Raw genomic sequence first — 24,695 nt, 5'->3', positions numbered from 1 at the left:
GAGACAGATGAAAACGTATGGTCATCAGATTTCTTCTCATCTTGCCTGCGACCACTTTCTTGCAGCCTGACTTCAGAAGATCCTTTAATGGAGACTGGTGAAAACTACTGACAGTTCTACACTATCTTCTACTAACAAGTCCAAGGCTACTTTCATACCTGCCCTACCATTATTGTTATAAGCACTTCAAAGTAGTATGATTTGGCACTGTTGCCAGAAGCACTGCCCATCCTTCTCCTGCTCTTATCATTAATTCCTGCCACGCACTTTCTCCACTGCTTCTGCAGCTCTGTGGTGATCAACACTGGGAAGCCGATGTGAATTCAAGAGTAATCCAGAAGAAAGGCTAACTTCAATCCAGAACAATTATCCAACCTTAATCAGTAAATGGCCGATACGTCAACACAAGTTCCAGAGCATTGCCTGAAAACGTGTCTAAGTGTTTGCTTCACCATCAGCAACTGTTGCTAAACTCTCACTCACGTAAGTCTGTATGGATCAGGAAAAGAAAGGGACAGTCACATTACAACCCACTTGGGGCCTGACGGATTCTGTACATTGCATATGTATTTTGAGATTAAGGCACAACTAGCATTACGAGCACCTAGGATTTAAGCCACAAAGTCTGGCGCATTTGATCTCTTTCTGTAGTGTCAACATAACTTTAGTCTTAAATTTTCCCTTTTTATTGGCTTCATGCATGTGGAATGATGAGCACCAAATGTGTAGCAAAGTTATTAATAGTTTTCTTCCTTCCAAGAAACGTACATTTTCTTTCTCTACATTCTTACTGCAAGAGGTTTTGGCCCTCTTTGTATTTAGTAAAGCCCAGTTTACATGCTAACAAAACAAACTGAATTTCCTTTATGTGATGACTGAATACACAAAGGGAAAGCCCTCTTGATTCCAGAAGCTGCAAGGGGATTAACTCTGGTAGCACAGAAAATGGATATTCTGAACACTGCAAAAAGTTTATCCCACAATGTGGTGAACACCAAGATGCAGAGAAACCACAATTTTCAAGAAATACAACTGAAAATACATCACAATATGAGAATCAATTACAAGCATATGTAACCTGCAAGTAGCTTTTAATTTGGTATCATTAATCCACATACAAGCTAGTATTTTCAACATGGAGATAAAAGAAATGAGCACTATCTTGCTGCAGATTAAAACACTGATACAGCATATCTGGGCCAAACTTTTATACTCATAAACCAATAATTTTACAATAAAGTAACACTAAAGATTGTAGTCCAACTGTATGAATTTAGAAGTCTGAATGCAAACTGTAATAAGACTTGGGAAGGGTTAAGAGTACTCAGTCTGGATCTTTTTATTGGAAAGGAGTTATAGCAACCTCTATTTGGAAGAAGCTTAATATATACCAAAGAAACGTGATTTGGCTGAAGTGATTCATCAGTTCATCTTCATTGATGCACAGTCACCAATATTCAAGGAAATATCACCCAAAAAAAGATTTAAAATAGAAAAGTAGCCTTTAAGAACAACCTAGAAAAATTCATTTGACAACTGAACCTTTTCTGCTAGAAAATATTTATTCATTTCTAAGGAATAACAAAAAAAAATAAAAAATCGATGAAGTGACTATACCGTTAACTAACTACTTGTAATGGAGACTCTAAATTTTAATTGAGACTAGTCAATTTACTGGTGCAACACATTTTCCAAACAGCAGTAGTACTGGCATCATGAACCACTGTTGCTTGTTACCACTTTTTTTTTCAGTTTGTGCTCCTGCATTATTATGCCAAGCACATAAGGGAGAGGAAATACAAATCTCCCCTCTTCAAAAGAGGAAGAAGGAGAAAAAAACAAACATGAAAACCCTTCAAGTTTTGCAGCTATTCATCCTTTAATAAGGATATTATTTACAGGTTATTCAGTATTTGTTGAGAATGCAAGGAAATACAAAATCCGTTAATTTCAAGCTTTAAACATTGGGTTCCAATACAGTGGCATTCAGAAGAAAAACAGCTTCCAGATTACACTCATGCAAGCACTATGACACAGACGATGCATCTCCATCAGATAAATTAAAGGGTGATGCTCCATTGAACAGTTATACAACAGGAGTACAGTATACATAAATGCCACATAGGTCTCATTTTGTGAGCTCCTTATTAATTCAAGGTTTTACTCATAGAAGATGTCTAAACAGTCATACACGTAGAGTTCTACCAGTGATTCAGCATCTGTAGGTCTGCAGCAAAAATTATTTGATTTTATGGGATAACAGAAAGGCAATCAAACCTACTCACTAAATCCAGTCGAATTCCAACCACTTTCTTCTCCTCCAGACTTGGGGCACAATTCTGCTACTTCCTTTGTGTTAACTCAAACCAGTATGCCAATGTGAAGTGAGCTTGTTGTGCAACCAAACCAGAAAATCCATCGTCCCAAAAAAAGATCATTCTGACAGATCAGTGCCCTAAACCACATGCAGTCATGTGCTTCTTAGATCTAAGGCCAAGGCTGTGTAGGTGAATGCAAACTGTCCCATTCAGTGGCAGCCCAAAACCATACATCATCATTAGAAATACTGATTTATACAATTATTTAAAGACTTATCTAAACTATTAATTTTGGTGGGAACATTTATATATAAATTCATCTTTAATCCAGAGGAAAGCCATAAAAGGTATTCTCTAGTCCATGCACAAATTTTAATTCTAAATAGTTTGCTTTTTCATTTGTTTTGTTTGCTGCTTTAACTCTGGTTTACATCAGTCTGATGACCAATGACGTAGCCATTTGTCCAATATAAAAATCCATTTGTTCTTCCTGTACAGTATGGGAACAAATAGACAAAATTACTCCTTTACTTTCAGAGACCCAGAAATCAAGAAAAATTCTCTGTTGCATTGGACAATTTCAATCACTGTCGATCAATTATACACATACTTCCACCACCAGGTGTGAATCTTAGGAAAGCCTCATTCAGTCATGACACTGCTACAGTAGTGTTTTCCAGATACAGCCAGTAGTGCTTACACTCAGTTGCACATAAAGTTTGGAAAAAAATAGAAATTAAAAACAAAAAAATCAAGGCATGATTAACTTCACAGAACTAGAGGCTGAGAGCATCACAGCCTTGTTTCAGATACGATATAAATACTTTTATCATTTTAATTTGAAATTAGCCCTATAAGGCTATTTATACACTTACTCTTGATCCTCATGTTCCAGCTTCCCGAGCAGCAGTTACACAGTTAAAACCCAATGCCTATTAGAATAAACTTCTGGTGGGAAGTGCTAAGAATTCAACCCGCTGCCTACCAATCTATCCAGAAATCTGTTCTCACTCCTACTTCCTCCTGTCTGTTCCTTTCTGAAACAGCAGTAGGGGGGCTGGGAGTTTGCCTTTCCTCTACTGGATCACAGTTGTGTACATGAACCATACCAGACCATATGGCAATCTCTTTCAATTCCTAAGAGGCAAAACAAGCTCCCTACCAACCCAACCCAAAGAGATCCAGGTAAGAGAGAAAGCCTACAGATACCAGTGTTCACTTCTCTGTGTTCAGAGGCCAGTTACTAAATTCTGCCAATATATGAAAGTAACAAGCAGGAACTATAGAAAATGTTGCTTCAAGGCTAAGAGCAGCCTTGCCCATGCTCATACAAGCGTTTACAGCACGCTCCAGCTTCTCTCTCCACGATACACAAAACTAGCCAGCTGCCTACATGCAACTGAGTAGTCCATAGAAAAACCAGAGACTCAGATGCATTATTCAGCACGCAGGAAGGCTTTAACATAAAGAAAATTACTGTACTGAAGGAAAAACAGCGCCTGTTTAGTGAGCAACGCATGCGGAGGATGAGCCTACTCGCAGGAGAGTGAAACTGAAGAGGAGAAAGGTTGAAAGCTGAAAAGAAACCTCCGTAGCTGCCTGGAAGCTGCCAGACAGAGGCAGGCCAACCAGAAATGTAGTGGAGATGGATTTTCCTTTTGTGAGGGGAAAACATTAAAGTTTTATTGAACACCAAAGTGCAAAAATCCAATAGGAAAACAACCCCCAGACACAGCACCTCAGGAGAAATTCCACTACTCACTCTCAGCAAAGAGCAGAGAAGTTTCTCACAGGGGCCCAACCTTTGAATACATGAAGTTGCATTTTAGCTCTGGTGAAACTAGGATTGTCTATCAAATATAGTGGAATAGGATCTTGCTCATTTCCTTTTCTGGAGACTGAAAACAGATTTTTTACAGAGACTTTATTTTCAGTATTACAAAATAATCATTGCATTTTACAACAGCTTTTAGCCTAGCAAGCAAGTTCTTGTGCAAAATAGTACAAAATTTTGCCTATATTTCCATACTACGTTTTAGAGAACACAACTCACATGAACATGCAAGGAACTGACTTGACAGAAAATAGCTCCCTCAGCTGGAGCTGCATAATTTTTACTTTTTAGTTTAATTTGACTAGTAGAGTCATTAAGTATGTAACTAAATTCTATTTGAATAACAACACAGTAATCTAATCTTCTTATTTTAACTTTACTGTTCACTACTATGTTCTGAGGTTCCTCACTACCACTTAATTGCTATAGATAGCTTATTGAGAATAACAAGAAGCAACTATATCAGAGTGAGAAGGGAGGAAACCGAAAGCAGCAGAAGGCGTTGCCCATTACCTGCCCTAAAGAAACACAGAAAACAACAAACTGCCAACAAGTTGGAGATACATCTAGGATCTGCCTACATTAAAACATAACTACAATAAAAATCTAGACTACAGTTTGCCATTGCATCCTTTCTTCTTCAACTGTAATATTGTACACAATATGGAGACAGACATGGGCCATACAGGATAAGACTGAATAATATTCTGCCTTTAATTTATAGGTGTTAATGCACCTGTAATCTGCAGTCACAGATCCATGACATTCGATATACTAATACCAGAAACATTACTGTAAAGAACTCCTCATCTTAAGGTTAAATATTCATCTCTTTCAATTACAGGGATTTGAACATTTATCTCTGTCCACACTTCATTAAAAAAAGGACATAAGCAATTAAAGAAATAAGGAATGAGGTGAGGAATGAGGTGAACAAGAGATTCTAACAAAATCTTTAAGCACTAAACTAAGAGGAAGCCTGAAGACATCTGTACATGTATGGAGAGAAAAAAAAAGTCATCCTTTACTGAAACACTGCTCTAGACATGACTAAAAATTGCCATGTCCAGAATAACAAAGAAAACTAATTTTCTTTTCATTGATAAGCAGCTATGAAAAGCAGGCACCTTTCTATTTTCTTGGATCTGCTTTATGTCATAATTGCAAGTTATGAAGATTAAACATCCAAAAACCTTAAGGGTTCAAATGTTAGTGTGAAAGAGTTGAAGGGTTGTAACTCTCCCTCACTTAAACCTTTCAATGAACACTGGCAAGAGGATGTCAAAGATGCCACTAACCTATCACATCTTCAACCCTCAGAAGATAGCTGTAAACAAAACAAACAAAAAATTCATAAAACAACAAACCAACCCACCTTTGAAAGAAACTTTGAAATTCATGTTTAACAGCAATGAGTTAAAATACTAAATAGCCTAAAAGTTAAAATACTAAATCTTAGAAGTCCTACAGGGCAATATAGATTTCAGAAAGCTCACAGAACCTCTTTAGGAACAAGGTTCTTTAATTCACGCCACAATAATTTAAGGTTCAGTTAGTGTCAAGCACTATTATTTCTTAAGGGCTTTTCTCAGACAGATTATATGTCAAATAGATTTAACCCCAGAGATGTAACATGATCTTATAATAGTTATGACTAAATTACAAGTTTTAAAGGAGAGAGCCATCAAAGTTTAAGGAGAACAGGCAATCGTGGATTCAGGAAATGTACATTCCCCCATAGTCGGCTAATGGCAACTTTAATAGGATGTGATGGATTTTTCTCCACCAGGAGAAAATACTGCCTGCATTTCTGCTTCAACAACCCACGCCAGCTGACTAATGGAGTTATATTTTTGTCTCGTATGAGGACGGTTACTTGCCCATCCTCTAGCAGTTGCAGAATGAAACATTACAGCAGCTGTGGGGTGAACAGAAAAGCTGCTCTATTTGGTAGCCAAGATCCAAAGTACAGGCCTTTCCCCTCGAACAGTGGCGCTCATTTTCTGTCACAGGGTGACGAAAAGACACAGCACAGAACAAGGCCACTTTTAGGCCTTAAAGTAGCGAACTGAAGATACTTTTAAGGAGTAATAAATCTTCACAGGGAGGAAAAGCAAAGGATTCACACAGATTGAAAATAGGGTTTTTGGACAGATAAGAGCCCTTGGGAGCTTAGAAGAAGTTGCTGGAAAGAGATACTGGCCGATCAAAACAGGTTTCTTAAAACAACTCTTATCAAGTAATATTAAATGTAAAAACTCCTTACCTTAGCATAATAACAATCCTAATCATAACAGACCAATCCCAAAGAAACACTTCTGCCACAGTACTGAATAATCAGCGTATGCCTGCAACAAGAAACATCTTTTTATGCAAGCACTTGGGCTTCAGTCCTGCAAAAATTTAAATACATCACTCTAAGTAAACCTACAGATCTCCGTGAAAGTCTGTAGAGTTTATCACACGCAAAAAAGCTAACACATATTTATAAGTCTTGCAGGATAATTGCTTTTGGCAGAATATAAATAACATTGCTCTAATGTGTTTCAGCATCATGGTCCCCTGCCTTAAGAACCAGGCATTCTGGTGAAGCCTGTCATTCTTCATATAAAGAGTGGCAGCTGCATAGCCCACAGAGACATTTAAACTTCTCTTTGCATTTTCTTTAAAGTTTCAGAATAGTGTTTGGGCATTCTTCAAAAGTAGCAAGAAAGCTAACAAGTGAAGCCGATAAAAATTGCCTAGAAATGCTTTCTTACTAGTGCCGTGGATACCACTGGTAGGACTGGAAGCAATTCTTAGACAAACTATCTATAGCTTCCAACACTTCCAAACAGTAGATCAACTAGGCTGTGGTGTTTACTAGGTATTTTTCCAGAACCCAGTGCACTGGGTGACAGGGCAATAACTCAATATAAGAAGCAGTCTTAATAAAGGACTCTAATGTTCACTGTACTATACTTCAATGAAAAAGCTAAAAAATCTGCTACAACAAGAGCTTTCAAATAGCAAGACAGGCATCTGAAATAATTTTAGAAACTTAATGCCAGTAGTTTGTCTAATTGACTTTTAAATGCATAGCTAAAACTAGGCCTTAGATTTCTCTCGTTGTCAGTCGTCTTTATCTTTTCAGCATTGTCTTACTGTCTCTATTGCCTTTCATTTTAACTTCTAGCAAGGATAAACTTGAACAGAGAAAGGGAACTTTGGTAACTGTCAATGCCATTGAGAATTAAAGGAATAGTACATATCACCTTCCGCAGTCACTACTGCCTCTGCGAGCCCCAGCTGCAACAGCAGATCTGTCTTGGCAGAAGGCCCAGCTCTAATAAGGGGAAAGGAATTATATTTTGTAGACATAGGTAGCTCTTACAGCAGGTTTACTTTTGCCCTTCCATTCCTCCCCTTATTTTCATTTGACACTTTCATCTGTCTAATCCCATCTTGAAAAAAAGTTTCACCATCAAGATTTTACAGCTGAGAAAGTGGTGCACGCAACAAGAACAGCCCTAGTGTAATTTACTTCTAGGAAATTGTCTACAAGAGGTCCAACAACGCTAACAGCAACGAGGGGAAAAAAGTAATTTAAAATACTCAGCAGCTCTCTCAAACCCGTATGATTTCACATTTACAGTCTGTACTGCCTTGGCCCAAATAACTGGTCAGAAATTCCTTGCGTACGATTGACTTCTATTAAGCACATTTTGTTTTGTCTACAAAAATGTCAGATAGATCTACAGGTAAATGGAAGACATAAATAAGTTTGAAATATTTACTCTTTTAGTCAGTAAGTCCTTTGTTTGCACCTCAGATGTATTTAGTGTAAAGTAGCAACTTTAAAAAAAAAAAAAAAAAAAGCAGTTTCCAAGTATTAATGAGCCAGCCCTGACAGAATGGAGACTGAAGGATGGTGACGCAGACGATCCCCTCCCCACTTCATGAGGTCCTTGTTCAAGGCCAAAGCCCAAGAGCACAACCCCCTTTCTCCTTCTGTTAAAAACTCTACTTTAGCATCAGAAAGCAAGCAGATGACACTGACATTACCATAAATTCAATGCATTTCCTAACAAAACTGCATTGCTACGTTTTTCCCTAGAATATCAATGCTTACCATTTTATCTCATGTCCTTATTTACATGGTTGTGAGACAAACTGTTTCAAGAGAAGAAATACCCATGCAGAACACAATGCTCTGAAATACTCTGTTTAGATACTAATTTCAAGTTCTAACATGCAAGCATGAACAGCAAACTATATCAAAAGATTAAAACTGAATAATCTGGCATAGCAATGTCAGTTCACTTCAACTTTGAATGCCTGAAAACACAACACTTGTACTAAGAACAGATTAGCAGCAATTTAGTTTTGGATGGCTTAAGTAAAATGAAGTCCTACCAAACAACCACACGGTTCCACCAAAGAATCAAGAAACAAATAATATATTTCAGCTCAAACTTCACGATGAGGAAACAGATGCATATGGAATTTAACCAAGTTTAGCAAGTGGTAAAGTCAGAGAAAGAATGTCAACAAGATTTTTTGCCAGATTCTTTATGGCATTTCTTATGTTTTTATGTAAAGTATTACTTTATGTAAAGTAATGTATGATAATAGCAGTATTAACATCTTAAGATAATATAATATAGACATAAATCATTATTTTGTGATGTCCTTGGAACACTTTCTGCAGATACTAATTGCATCTCTGAAGATCTTCAATCTCATTTATCAAGTTTCTTGAACATTTTCAAAGGGAGATTTCCAGTCTCCCAGAAAGGAGAAACTGTAGCTGACCCCTTTGTAGTTTAAGTAGTTCTGAACCATCATCTGCCTTGTCACAAAAACTTCCCCAAACCATTTCAAACCGCAGATCTGCTTTACCATTAAAAAGCAAACAAGTGAGCAGTTAAGTTCAGTGGATTTTAAATAAATCTACGCCCACTCTCCCTCATTAACTGATCTCAACTGTAAATTTGCTTTAGATGCTTTAAGAGGTGGCTATTAACTACATAGAGACAAAGTTATTTTGTGTGTCAAAATGACAGCACCAGTGCTATTTATTTAGTGAAACTGGATTTGTCAATGTTGGTAAAATGCAGGGCATTAATGGAATTCTTTTTATTTCTATTTTAAATGGTTTGTGTACTTATGCAGCTTTAGCTTATTCTGAAATACTTCACAGGTTGACAAAAAGGATCGGGGAGGGGGGGGGGGGGGAACAACCCACAACCAAAACTCAACCCCATTCTGAAGAGTTAAGTATTTCAAATTATGTAAATAGTCTATCAAAACCCATTAAAACAAACACACCCATAGCACATATCGGTTATACCACTACAAAACATCATACCATGGGGAAAGGGGCCTTTAAAAAGAAGTTCAGATTTACATCTCTTAAAAACACCCACAGAATTATGAAAATTTGCTTGTGAGTACCCTTTTCTGCATAGTTTTACAAAGGAGCATCAACTTCCAAACCTTCAGAGCTACAGACATGTAGTTTCATGCAATCCCAAATAGTATCATTAATACTGAATTCAACTTAATTCCTGCAGATCTTGGAACCTCACTTGGTAGCAGCCTCAACCACCAGACTGGGCAACTGCTGCTGCAAAGCTACATACTGAATAAGCCACATACAAAACATTTTCCTTTGTGAAGGAAAGGGTATATAATGGAGGTCAAGAGACTGAAGATGAATGAACAGAAGATTTGTCATTAGGAAAAAACAAACCTTAAAAAAAAATAAAAATAGAAGTAATACATAATCCTCCCTACTGCTGCTGTCAGATACTAGAGCAATTTCTGTTCACGCTCTCTATGGAAGTTAAAGGCATACAAATACTACTCGGCTATTTAAACCTTGAGAAGAATCAATCTGAGCTTCTTGGGATCCACTGGAATAATGCACAAAGAAAGGGTTAGACCAATAGAACTTCCTGGTTTTTGACCAGCATTGTTAGTGCCAAAGGACATATCCCAAAGTCAAACAGAAGCAATTCCTCACAAAATTATTTGCTGAGCTATAATAAGAACTCATTGTGGAGAAAAACAAAAACAGTCCTTTGGAGAACACCATTTCCCCGTGTAAATAAAGACAACAGAAGTTGCATCCTACTGAAAACATGAGACAACCAAACTGATTTTCTTGGTTAATGATAAAAGCTTGAACAGCATTTTTCAATTTAACTGTTAAGATTGCATTTCTCAGGAATCAAATATACCATTTTATTATATAGACAAAATAAGGAAATATTTGTCTCTGCCACCGAATAACTAAACTGCAATATATCCCCTCTCACCAAATACACCCTAGATCATAGATAGTAATGCTGTAACTGGGAAATTAGGGTTATGCTTTCTCCACTGTAAAATACCTAACTATAAGTTATACAAGAAACAAAAAACCACAGAAAGCAGATCCTTTCTACTGCAGGATACTATGATTTCTGCACTATCTGATTGTAATTGCCTTGGAAACAAACTGTGAAGCAACCTAAGTAAAACTGGTCAAAATTATTCTCGAGATGTTCCTGCCTTTGACATGTGGAAGTTAATTAGGATCTTTTGCAACTTCTCTATTGAAATGATCTTTTCCTGAAGCACATAGCAGAGATTTGGATCATCATGCCTTATTTGGGATTATACATTGACCAAAGCTCATTGTTTGCACCCTCCAGCTGGAAGGAGCATGAGCACCTTAAAGCTTACTTAAAACTTTTACTTCATCCATTGAGCTTCAGTTGTGGGGATCACGCTCAAGCAGCACAGATTTGCCAAAAGATAGAAAAGCCAATCCTATACCTCCCAGTAGCTGCTCAGGCCTAAAAAGAAACCAGCTGAAATAACAGATTTGGTAAACTTGTTTCCAGTTATTCGACAAGTCTAATCTATACACTTCAATTTTGTTCAGAAAAGAAGCTATACATATAATTTTAGTTCTGCTTCAGGAAGATTTGTTCACAAATGTCAGAAAAGTTGAATTTTCTGTAATGGAGAAGTCACTCAACATTGATTTTCAACATTTCTGTAATGTCTTCTCTTTTCACCGCTGAAAGGAGGAGAAACCTGTAGCCTGTGGGAAGCATTCTGTCCTTCTACAGCAAAGGAAACATGTTTTTATTTGGGTTATATTTTTGTTGTCCTAGACTGGCAAAAAACAGCCTTCTTGCTAGCATCACTTGAGGGTAAAACCCTGGTATTAAGGACCTGTAAGGGTGCTCAGTGGACCACTCAAAATGTCTCAAAGAGACACTAACCAGTGCCTTATTTTCCAGAGCAGCTTTTCAGGATAAGCTGTATGAGAACACTAACACAGAGAAATGCTCAGAAAAATGCTACCTAAAGTGCTAAAACGAAAACACAACATACAAGGATGGAAAGCTAACACACTTCAAAACATAGAAAGATATTATACTTTTGGCAGTAAAAACAAGAAAAACCCCAACCACATAACAAAATAATTAATGCAAGAAAACTACAGTTTTAAAAAGGTAGAGCAGAGAAGGAAAGAGAGAGGAGAACCTGAACATCCTCTAATTAGACAACTAAACTTACCAGTTTTCCCCTAGTGAACCACAGCTTACTCCAGAAATAGGAGAATAAAAGGCCCCCCAGGAAATTACACTATACTAAACCATATCCCTCTAAATTCATGTCTTGTTCTGGAATAGCTTCCTTGAATAGACCTGTTCTCCATCCAGAATTCAACTAATAGATGAAGAAGAGCTTGTGTTTTCTACCTTGCATCAGGGGAACAAACATGGACATATTCTCCCTTTCCAGGCAACCATAACAGAGAAATAAAAGGTAGTGAATTCCTGCACTGTCAACCTAGGGAGTTCAAAGAAAAATAAAACTGGTTTTGTATCAGTGACAAACACAGAACATGCTTGCACAAGCATCTCCATTACACTGTGCAGAGCACCCTAAGTAGATGATGTAAGATACTTAAAAGCACGTGGTAAGGCAACACTACTTCAGCGTCTTCTGAAATCTTTTCCAAAAAGTCCTCTTCACCCCCAACCAACCTCAAAACAAAGAAGCATCTAATCCCATAACAAGATTCCCTCAGCCTGCTTGTAGCCAAGAGGCTGGGGTGGAGGTATGGTCAGGGACTCAATTTTCAGTGCCCCAGGCAAATGCTTAACTGATTTCTGCAAATCCTCCATTACCTAACCCGGGGTTGTTAACATGCACGATTCTTTTCCATCACCATAGTAACAAAGCACGTACATTTTAAGGTGCATATGGGGGCTCTTCTAGAGGATGTGTCAAGTTGAATACAGCTAAGACAATATAAGATATTTTAAGCTAGACCCGTTCAGTACAAATACAGAAAGCATGAAAGTGCTGTGCTAGAGATCATCACAGGACTGTTTAAGCAGTGGTTACACATCCATTAAAAAGTTTTCTGGAGGCGGAAAGAAGATGAAGCAAAATTCAAGCCTTAATGCATAAAAACAGCTGTGTAATAATGGCCTGACTTTAGACACTCCTTCAGGAACCACAGAGCAGAACAGTAAAAAATTTTTAAGAACAAAACACTTTACCTACCAATTGAAAAAAAAAAAAATTAGGTAGGAAAAAAGATCTCATTAGAAAAACATATTCACTGATTAAGAAATGACAGGCAACTGGCATTTTCATTTCAATGAGATCTGCAAGTACTTTGCACTTACATGCCTGAAGTATGACACTATTTCTGTAGGATACAGGAGTGACACCACAGAAACTCAGGTTCAATGGTAATCCATATATTAGATGCCTCCACAGCAAATATGCCCATACATGTCAACAGCCTAACTGGCACTCTGCGACTAGCATGCTAGACACACATATCCCATAGTGGCAAGACTACTCATTAACAGATGTCATTATCACCTTAAAAGAACCAAACCAAAAGCAAGTTCAACATAACAAATATATTATTCCCTCAAATTAAATTCTCGTACTACACTAGAGAGAGCTTCCAAATTGGGCGGAAAAACCCTAACACCAAAACCCTGACTTTCAGATAAGGATTAAGAAAAATCACACTAGCAGAAAGAATATAAGAAACAGCCCACTACAAGTCTGGATAGAGTTACAGCAATATTACCAACATCTGAAATACTTCTGTAGTTGAAATCTGAAGATTAAGGAGTAAAACCAGACTAAACTGAAGAAACAAACAAACAAAACCCCTAACAAACTTGTAAGAACACTGCTTTACTTTTCAATATTAATATTTATAGAATTTTAACACTTATTGCAGTCTTCAATTACACAGCACCACCTGTGCATGATCAGAAGGTGCAGTCCTCCTCTCCTCCACAGGATAAGCAGCAAATGAGGCAAGGGGCTGAAAAAGAGACAATGGGCCTTTCCTAGTACTGAAGGTTTGAGGAGAACCCAGGCAATCTGATTATATACCTGGCTCTTGTCTCATCATCAAAATAAAAATTCATACCCCCTGGCCACATGGATTATATTTGCACAAACAATCCCAGATCTCAAGCCTGAAAATTCTCAAGCATATCATTTTACAGCTTTGCATTCCCTTGGCACACTCATTATGTACTACTGGTACCAGCAATGATAATTTCTTCTACAGCTTTTTTTCTTAAAATCTTGCAAAATTAAAGTAAAAGTAACCTCAAAAAATGTTTGCATAACATCAGTAGCACAGATCAGTAACATCTGAAATACAGGTGGAACAACTGCCCCCTGAAGAGTGCACAAACACACCTATCCTAAGTCTACCCTACTAGGAAACTTCCAATCTGCTTCCTTTAAGGCCAAGAATAAAGATCAGTCATTAGCACCAGCAACTACTGCTTAAAAACATACAGGTTTGGTACACAAGGTCAGCCACTTGCGTAGATTAAAAAAAAAAAAACCAACAGGATTTCCCAGTTTAAATGTATAGGCCTCAACTGTAAATTCTGAATTAGTTTCTTTGCACCTTTCAAAAATGTGTTCCTGTTCCAGGCTCAACATGAATCAGCCTCAGTCACAGGCTTCATATTAAAGCATGTTGTACTGGGGTCCAGAATAAGCATGCCATGGACAAATACATACCCAGGGCACAGAGTACTTCATCACGTCTGAAAGGCTGAAAAGTTCCTAGGAAGCTACATAAAAATTCTTAAATCAGAGCAGGCTCTGTACTCCCACCTTTCACTACCCTTCCTTAATCCTTTCAAAAGGTTAAAGAGAGAGAAATCACTTGTGCCCTCAAGATTTACACCACTTCACCAAAAACGTTCTGCACAATTTCTGAAAGAAAAAAATCCCTGGCAGGAATCCTCACTGCGAGTTACATCTTACCAATTCTGGGTTTATTTAAGGAAGGCAGTCAGTCTCAGTAACAATTTTTAATAAACCCAACACTAGTTTTCAGTAATCACTTGTTTTATTAATTAAATTCTTGATACTTCTTTTTGCTACACTTGTTTATTCACAGCATTTGACTTTATAAAAACTGAAATAAATCAGTTTCATTTTTGTTTTGACAAACTTCAGTTAGTGTCACAACTCATCAGTACAAGTCAATGAAAAAGGGTAATTGTCAACAGCTGTCAGATCATCTTGGGGAAGACCTATTTATTTGGTACTGTTTTTCTGGATTAAAAAAAAAAAACCCACCAAAAAAACCCACCAGACCACTCTTCCATAGGTTTTAACGACACCTGCTCTCGGAAACCATTCAAGCGAAATATCAGCTCAGATAATTTCTTTAGGGGTTCTGAACAGGTGAGTGACTCGCTGCAGCAGAAGTATGGATTACAAGACTTCCTCACCTAACTAAAATATCACAAACAGCAGTAGTCAAAATTTTCAAACACAAGAATGAATACATCTGGGGGGGGGGAGGGAGGAAGGAAAAAAATCCTTTGCCATCTCATTTTTAAGACAGTTTAGATGTTTCAACAGTACACATTTGGGGAATTCTTGTGTAGCACACAGATGAAAAATATTTTCTTCTGAATGGAAATTTGTTATCAGGCAGCAATGCAGAATGGAGCACAGAAACTGCTGAAGTTTCTATGGCCTATTTTCCCTGTTTGAATTGAAGTGTTTACTGTCATATGACACTGAGTTCTTAAGGAAAAAATGCTTGTGATCTCCTTGCATTTATCATCATTATACTGGGACTTTTATTATTATTAATTTTCCCCACCTTATTTGGGGCATTGAGAATTAGGGCCTGCCACTATGTGTAGCAAGTCAGTTGTTATTTAATTGGAGCCACATTTATAAACAATTTTAGTACTCAAAGCACTTAAATTCACATTTTTTGTCCCTTAGCATATTTGTGGTCATTTGGGTTTTTTTAAAATTCTTTTCTTGTCACATGTAAGAAAAAAACCAGTGAATATAAAGCACTGAATATAAATAAATGAGTATATATTCTTTTAACAAACTGGTATTACAGATATCAGCATGAACATTATGTGAAAGATAAGCTTGAAGAGATGTGACAACACATGCACTTAAAATGTCTGCTTACTTCCTACAAGTAAGTGCTGTTCAATACTACCATAGTCTTAGAGACTGATTCCTATTACAGATATTTTTCAAGTAGGAGGGATACCATGTTTACCCTGGTACCATATACTGTAAAATATGTTACCATATACAACATGATACCACCTCACGTACGAGAAAAAAACACAGGGAGTAGTGCCAGCCAACAGATTTTACTAGATCATAGTCTAAGGACTAGCAAAAAAAATCTTCTCTTACAGAGCACAAATGCAACAAAAGTATGTATTGCTATTGTCTTAAGTCTAGAAATACACGTTAATACAGCATACAAAAAGAGCATCCAGTCCCCCTCCTTCTCTCAAAAAACAACCATCGCTGAAGATTATTTCTGCTGAATACCAAGACTGGTTGGAGGACACACATAACAAAGTATCAGAAAGTATAAAAAATGTTGCAAATATATTTACATTTTATTGAATTTTAATTTGGAATATTTGTACCACATTAGCGACCAATAACTAAATAAATACTTCATAACTAGAAGTACTTTCAGAAAGAGAAATTAATATTTTCAAGGGAGGGAAAGGAGGAACAAGTTTTATAGTTTCAGAGACCATTTAATTTTTGTTTACAACCAATTCCAGTCATTCAGTAACTGTGCAAACTGTGCTAGTTAAAATTTGCTTGCTTAAATGTTGTTGCACGTTAGAACCAAGAGGAAAAAGACAAAGATAGTTCCTTTTCAATATACCCATAAAGAAACTGGGATCCTCAACATGGCAACTCCCAGCCATCTTTCAAATTCCTTTAAAGAAGCTGCAACATGTTCCAATCGAGAAAGAAGAGTAAGAGGGAAAAAGCAGACATTTAAACATTAGAACAATACCATTTAAGACAACATACACTGTATGCCATATCATAGTTACTTTTTTTAATCAGGGGAGTAAAAACCAAAAAAGACAAAAGTATTTCCTTTGTCTCCTTTCTAAACTTGCGTCAATAATCCGAGAAGTATTTTTTGTTTCTGGTGTTTGTCATATCCCATCAAGTCATCAATGCATACAATTTCTCCGGATATACACAAGCATGGGTAAAAAACAAAAATGTCAGTGTTTAGCCTAAAAAAACACCAGGAATGCCCTCAGCTTTAATCCTGTGACTTCCAGTCCTGTCAAGATACATTCCTTTTAAGAAACGTCTCTACTTTTGAAACATATGCTGACGTCCTCACTGCCACTTTAACACTTCAAGAACTTTACATTTTAAATGAACAAACAAAGGAAACATTCGTCATTTTTAAATTAAAATATTATCGCTGACTCCAGTTATGCTGAAACATCCAGAAAGCATTTTTCTGCAACACCACAGTAACCAATGCATGTTGCTAAGGTGAACTTTTTTTTAAAAAAAAATAAAAAAAAAAATAAACAAAACCCCCCTGACTCCTAGATTATGTAACATGAAAATTCAGTTTCACCTTCAAAGCAGTGTTGCCTACATAAAGCCAGAGACAGCAAGAAGCCGTTCATAAGACTGGAAAAGCCTCCCCGGGACTCTATAAAGAACCATTCCCCCAAAAGAAAATATATCAGAATTGCAATGATTTTATATAATCATTTGGCTTAGAAGATGCTTTTCTTAAGAAAAGAAAATATTCTTACTTCTTTTTACAAATTCCTTAAATTAAGGGATGAAGAAGTCCAAAGTCTATATATGCCCTAAATAGCAGAAAGAAAATTAGCCTGCTGAAAAGTGTTAAAATCCTCCCAGAAGTAATAAAACCAAACTAGTTGACTTTACTTTCTGCGACACAATTTCACGTTCACCTTTCAGTATTTGGACTTGTAATACAAGGAGTTCTGAAGCACAAATGAAGTACAAACAGTATTTTCATAAATACCAAATAAAGATGTGAAGATATCAAGTATTTTATTTTTTAAATGTAGTTCAGCTTTACTTTTTCAATCAACACTTGAGAGTGTTTATAACATCATAATCTAGAAGGTGTTAAGCACACAGCATTAATATACACTCCATATTTCTTTAATTTATAATCTCTTGAATTAAATTATCTAGGAAAATCAGTATAAGATTACCTATATTTATACAGCTAAACAATTAGCATATGACAGTCTGAATCTGTATAAATACAGTAAATAAAACCAACTCTGAATGTAATTCAAGAGCACGAGCATTCCCTGAAAAAGAAAGAGGCCACCTGCATTACAGAGGAAAGTAAACAAGCCGATAAAGCAGTGCTCCTACTTTTCAATAGCAGCAACTCAGACTCCATCTTAAGCTTGTCATCATTCATCCCTAACTGAATGGGGACTACATACCGTAACAATTACTCTGTTTTACCTCACACTGAAATTCAGTAGCATTTCTAGACAGCAATAAAATCTGCCACCAAAACAGGAATTTGGTACAGTGCTTGCTGACCTGCCTGCTATGACATTATTACGTTAAGTTGCATGAACAGCAAATTGACCCATGAGTCCACAAATCCCACTAATTTAAAAACTGACAGCAACACCACACTGTTCGTGCTGACCACACTGACTGCAAAACACCATTGAGAGGAAAAAACAAAAAAAAATATCTGGAGGTATAGAAATGCTCTCATTTAACTAGTATCTAATTGAAAAATACAGTAACATCATTACAAGAACAATGTAAAAAACAGCAATGAAGATTCATCTGCGGCAATCCGAATTTTATAAGGCTGCCTTCCATATGTTCATGACTGACAAGAAACCTAGTAGTCCTTAATGCAGCTTTTTAATTAATCTTTCCCACCACCACTGAGAATTTAACATGATTAACTGAGGTCAAACTCCAGACACCGCAAATATTTATATCTCACTCCATAAAATGAAGTTTTATAAACAAAGATTAATGCTCAATTACCAGAATATTCCTGGTAGCCACAATGACAGAAAATGCATTGCAAAGTACCCGTATTCACCCTTATATGCCGAGGGATTTGTTAATGAATTCAAGGCCATTGATACCATCAATTACACCGATAAATGAAACACAGTGAAATTTTAATATATGATGAATTTCAATTTGTAGATCTGCCCTATTTTCACAAACCATTCATTTGGAGTTTTAATCATACTTCCCAATCATTTAAAAGTGACGCTCTTGTGCTATGTGCAAAATCAACCAAAGAGGAAGGACGACTCTGGCCTTGCCAAAAATGCTGTCAAAAAAACCAAAAGAAACCAAGCAGAGAAATATTTTTCTCATTTTTCTTCTGATATTGTAATAACCAATGTAAAAAAAAAACCCTCTTCTTCGAGAAAAAGCGCTGTTGATAGTGCTTTGTAAGGTTATGCACATTTAGCTCTATAACAACACTGAATTAACTCAAACCACATAATTTATGTGAGCTTTCCCTTCTCATTTTAAGTAAAGATTAGTAAACTTTCAGGTATTCTCTTAGGTTACACTAATAACAAAGCCTCCTCCACTAAGGATCACCTTAGTGTAATTTGTTAAGATAATGAAATTGTATATTCATGAGCAGTGAACATCACCATTTTAACACTGGCAACCATAAAACAGTTATATCAAACAAATATATTGTCTGCTTCAGGGATTCTTCACCACTGAGTTTCATTCCATTTTACTTTATTAAAGATTTAAAAATATTTAAAAATCAAAGTTCATACACAGACCTCTACACAGTTTATGCCACAGTAAAAGCATTTCTCTGTTATTCTGACATTTCTCTGTATTTCTGATATTTCAGAATAACAGCCACGGCATAGGTTAAGGAGAAATGACGATAGCTAATCTGCCGTAAAATTCTCAAAGTAAACAGAAAAATGAACTGCACTGCTGAATTCTATCAATTTAGTTGTCTTCACTGTTACCTGTATTTTACAGTAGACAACATTTTCAGATGTCTCATTAGATATGACTGACTTCCTTCTACACCATGTTATCTTGCAGATGTAAGTCAGTATTGTTCAATAAAAATGTAAATTACCCTAAATGGATTAACATACTGTCTTGAAAACATGTTCATAATAATGAATTTGATTTTCAGTATTTTATACTTGAGTCGTTATTTCTGGAGGGGAAAATATTTCAACGTTTTCTGAATAAAAACTCTTCTCTGCTTAAACATCAGACAGTACAGCGAGAAGGTACTTCCGAACTAAGGCTCCTCCACAGGAAAAGGACAAACACAAACCACAAAAATGACTCCCGCCCCCCCATCTTTGCAGTAACTTCCCCTGCTCGCAGCCATAAGCCCTTTTTCTGCCGCCCTCTCTGATAAACCCGCCGGCCTGGCTGCCTCTCCCTTCCCATGCAGGTCTGATGTGCGAGGCTGCTGAATGCAGACACTGTACTGCACTGTGAATGGACAGCCAGGTATTTTATGAATGGAGCGGATCACGTGCTCCCAGCACCTCCCCGAGCTGATATTTCCCACATAACTGTGTCAACAAGCAGCGAACAGCACATATTAATACAGCAGGTCCTGGGGACCTTCCTCCGCCAGCCGATGGCTGCAGGCTGGTCCTTAGCACAGGAGCAGCAGCTCTGGGCACTCTACAGAGCAGGTTCTGCCGCAGGTCAGCGGTGATGACAGCATTTTTTTTTTCCTTTTTTTTTTTTTTTTATGAATGGAGATTGTGGTATGCAAATGAGAGCGATTCACAAAAAAGGAAACATGGCGGCGGCCCCGATTCCCGGCCCCGCGGGCGCCGCCGCGCCTCCCGCCCGGCCCGGCCCGGCCCGCTCCGCTCCCCGTTCAGCGCCGCGGCCGGCAGCGCGGAGCTCCCCGGGCCCCGCTCCCCCGCGGGGGCTCTGCCTGCGCTGCTCCTCGGGGATCAAACCGCCCTGTTTTGGGGAGCGCAGGGGAGGGTGCGCAGGCTTTGCCCAGAGGAAGGCAGCGAAATGGGAAATCCGTCTTCCCTGCCGGAGCAGACCCGTCCGCACCCTGTCAGTCGGGCTGCTCTTCGTCCACCTACTGCTACCTACAAATACAACGGGCTCAGCGCTCCCTCCCCATCGCCATGGCCGCGGCCGTCACCCGCATCATTCATAAAATCAGTCTGAGCAAACACCGACATCGCAAATCGTAACGCTAAAGCTCGGAGACTGTAGCGATCAACCATAAGCTTCCCGATAACAGAAAAAGTTTCAAAATACTTTATATTTGGTTTTCAATGCCATAAAGAACTCCGATGGTTTTCTAAGAAATATTTATCGCCTCCGACCCAAAATGTATTTCAAAGACAGATTACATGCAGGGGGATGCAGCCGCACACACACATTTTCCTCTGGATTTCCTTCAAACCAGTCACAATAAAAACATTAAGAGATCTTTGAACCGTCCCCTTCCCTTTTTTTTTTTTTAAAAAAAAAGTCCCAAGTGTTCATTAAAAGAGAGCGAGAGAAAAAAAAGGCTTTAGGGTAGGTTTAAGCTGTATTTACACTGACTGACTCATCCAATTAAAATTCAGGAGCAGTTTCCTGCAGGATGAAGCTCCCACACACTAGTTTCCATGTGAAATATCTACAAGTAATAGGATATTATCAGAGGTGGTACGTGCCGATACCTCTCTGGGCACTCAAACCCCATCTTCCCCCTCCAAGACACCATCGTTACCTGCACCGTTTTCTGCCGGGCTTTAATTAAACCATGCTTTTCTGGCCGCTGGCTCGTACCCCTTCTAAACCGAGCTCCTTCACAAAGAGGGAGCTTCTGGGCTTGCATGTACGCGAGCAGAAATGCGCAGTACGCGCACGGGGAGGCCAGGACACGTACGTGCGCGGGCAGAGGCCCCCGCGGGGCGCGGAGCCGGGGGGACCCGCCGAGCCCCAGCCCGATCCCGACCCCGAAGCGGAGGGGAGAGGAGCCGCCGCCGCCGCAGCGAGGGGGGGAACGGCCGCTTACTCGTTGTTAGAAGTCGCCGTCTCTTCGCTCATTTTCTCCTCACCGCGATCCGACAGGGAGACGGAGCAGCACCGACGCAGCCAGGGCGCAGCCAGAACTCACCAGAAACTTCACCATTGTTACCCCCCCGGTCTGCCGCCCCCGGCCAGGGCACGGGCAGTGTTCTGAAGTGAGGGAGAGGGAGGGGGGAAACGGGGGCGAAGCGATCTTTATCCTGAAAACACGAAATCCTGTTGTCCGGCGCTGGAGCGTATTTCCCCCTGTCTTTAGAGATGATGATGATGATGATGAAGGTTGTGGTGGAAACAGCAGCAGCAACAACCGCGGATCTTCTGCTCTTGAGCTGCTGGCAGTTAAGCGGTAACAGAGTGGTGGAGACAAGGGAAGGCTCCCCGCCGCAAAAAGCTGCGCCGCACCGTCCTCCCGCTGCAGCTCATCTCCCGCTGCAGCCGCCTTCGCTCCTGCCCTCCTCCTCCTCCTCCTCCTGCTGCTGCTGCTGCTCGGCCGCCTCCCTGTCCGCCCGCCTCCCGCGCCCAGCCGGGGCAGGCGGCGGCGGCAGAAATTCCTCCAGACACCGGAGCCGCCACAGGCCGGGGCAGGCGAAGGGGGGGGGGAAGGGGGAAAGGGGGGCAGAGCGGCTCGGCTGGGCTCTCCCACCCCCTCCTAAAGCGACGCCGAGCACTGCGGAGGGAGGACGAGCCGGCCCCAAGGAGAAGGCTGGTGACGGGGGGAGGGAGGCGTTTTAAACCAGCCTGGGGGTGGGAAGGGGGGGGACGGAGGAGAGAGAGGATGCGTCACGGCTGTTTGTGTGAGGAGAGGAGCGAGGAGGGAGGGGAAGCGGAGCCGCCAGGGCGAGAGAGGAGCCCCCGGCCGCAGGACGAGGGGGAGAGGAGGGAGAAAGCCCGCGGGGAAGTTCAGCGGCAGCGCTCCCTCCCCGGCAGCAACTCCATTAGCGGCCGCCGCCACCTCGGCTCCTCGCAGCCGCCTCCGCCCCCTCCTCACAGGAAAACTGGGCGGAAGCGTTGACTTCAAGCTCCTTCCGCCGCCACAGCTTGATCCAAAATAACCAAGGGGGAAAGGGAGGAGGGAACGAGAGGGAAGAGCGAGGAAGAAAGCAATCCCCCTCGCCCGGCGCCCGCCACCCTCCCCGCGGCGCCCGGCGGCTGCCCTGCGCTCGAGTTCCCTGAAAGTAGTTCCCTCCCCCCCTCGGCGCTGCCTCACGCGCTTCCCGAGGAGCAGCCGCCGCACACGCACGCACGGCAGCGCGGAGGGATACGCGAGCTGCCCCGGCGTCGTTCTCCTTCCTGCTCCGAGGGCGCGGGGCAGGGAGCTCGGGGGGCGCCCCGGCAGTCCCTCCCGCCCCGGGCGCCGTCGGACCCGGCCTGAAGCGGGGGTGCAGGGCCAGCGGGACCGGCGGCCCTTGTTCGGCGCGGGGGACGCAGACCCCTGGGTCCGCCGCCGTGGGCCGAGCCGGGGCGGGCGGCCCGGGGTGTGGCGGGAGCGGGCCGCTGGCGGAGAGGAGGCCCGACCCGGCGGCGGCCTGCAGCGGCCGGAGGGCTCGGGGCGGTCGCGGCTGAGCCCCGGCGGGTGTCCAGGGGGCCGTGCCCGGGCGCCTCCCCCTGCGGGCTGCGTTTCCACTCCTGTGGTTTTTTTAAGCCGAAGTGAGTGTAAACGCCAAGTGTGCGGCAGCCTGTGGGGAGTGCGGGGGACACCCGTGTGCCGTTCCCTGGCACCGGCCTCTCCTTCCGTACAGCCCGCCGTTAGCCTCCGTGTGCAACAGAAATGTGCCGGTAAAGAAGATGGAGTGGTGAGCCAAGAAATGCCGTCATGTTAACCTGGACCTGCTCTACCTGAAGTGATGCCGTGTGAGGCTGTCACCCGTGTAGCACCTCTGAAGATGGGGCGTGCAGCTCACCACCTCCCTTTGAGAGGGGAGCCCGTTTGTAGTTGGTACCTGAACTCTCTAAATCTGGGAGCGGTGCTAAGCAGGTGATGGCGCGGGAGGGTGTACGAAACCCTGACTCGGCCTCTGTCTTGAAATGCGTGCTGCAGTGGAAGCATTTGTTGTTGATCCAGGTAAGCAGTGAAGTCAAGAAGCAGCAGCAGCAAGTGAACCCAAATCCCTTTTCAGGAACTTAGATGGGAAACGTGCTGCTTGGTCTGATGGAAAAGTGGAGCAGTGTTGCAAACCCTGAGGACTCAAAAATCATGAGTCAGACCATCAAGTAAATTAGATTATAATAAAAGATTATATTGTGGTTTTGTCTGTTGGTTAGATTTTGATTTCTTCCTGCCTAGTCTTTGTATGCATGCTTGCCAACTGATGCATCTCATTGTCCGAAATTTATGGAATAAAATACTGTGATGCTACTGTGAGAGACATCACTTCCCTCATGCACATTCATTATCCCTGGCTTCTTGTGTACTTCCTCGCTTTTTCACAGCTGGTCTCCAAGAGCTTTCTCTGTCAACTCTAATCTTAGTTCAGTTTTTCCTGTAGCTGCGGGATTTCTTCCCAACTCTGGTGGTGTCATAGGAGCAGCGATGAGCTGTTCTCTCTTCCTGTTTGAAAAAGATGGGGCAAGCTCCCTTGGCGGCAATAATGTGTCCGATTCCCACACTACTGTTGGTTGGCTGCTTTTCCCAAGGAAGGGAGAGACTGGAACATGGGAAATCAGGAGAAGGAGTTTTCACCATTTCAAGGGAACCTGGAGTGCCTCACATCATCGTATGCCAGACTACAAACTTGCAGCATCTGAATGCACAGAAGCAGGGCAGTACTGCATTTATTGAGGGTATTTGTTAAGGAAATTCTTCCTTTTCACCTAAGGTTCAAAGTACAATTCGTCTACGGGTCTTAATGGTGTCCAGAGATTTTTCTTGAAGACTTTTCCTTTTTTTTTAATGTGATTGAGAATCACAGATTCACAGATTGGTAGGGGTTGGAAGGGACCTCTAGAGATCATCTAGTCCAACCCCCTGCTAGAGCAGGATCACGTAGAACATGTTGCACAGGATGGCGTCCAGGCGAGTTTTGAATATCTCCAGAGAAGGAGACTCCACAACCTCTCTGGGCAGCCTGTTCCAGTGCTCTGTCACCCTCACAGTGAAGAAGTGTTTTCTCATGTTCAGCTGGAACTTCCTGTGTTCC

At 40.8% G+C, this 24,695-nt stretch overlaps 1 protein-coding gene across 1 annotated transcript in view; it reads right to left on the bottom strand.

The window, feature by feature from the left end:
- Window positions 1-22,711, bottom strand: part of SPRED1 (sprouty related EVH1 domain containing 1) — a 60,434-nt gene extending 37,723 nt beyond the window's left edge. The window contains exon 1 of the mRNA XM_075754107.1: window positions 21,545-22,711. Within this exon, the coding sequence (XP_075610222.1) occupies window positions 21,545-21,576 (32 nt within the window). The 5' untranslated portion in view covers window positions 21,577-22,711. The remainder of the gene's footprint in view (window positions 1-21,544) is intronic.
- Window positions 22,712-24,695: the final 1,984 nt, after the last annotated feature.

The sequence above is a fragment of the Balearica regulorum genome, chromosome 5 (assembly GCF_011004875.1).
Source record: "Balearica regulorum gibbericeps isolate bBalReg1 chromosome 5, bBalReg1.pri, whole genome shotgun sequence".
Taxonomy (NCBI): Eukaryota; Metazoa; Chordata; class Aves; order Gruiformes; family Gruidae; genus Balearica; species Balearica regulorum.
The sequence above is the reverse complement of the archived record's forward strand: the minus strand, read 5'-3'. Positions and strand labels throughout refer to the sequence as shown.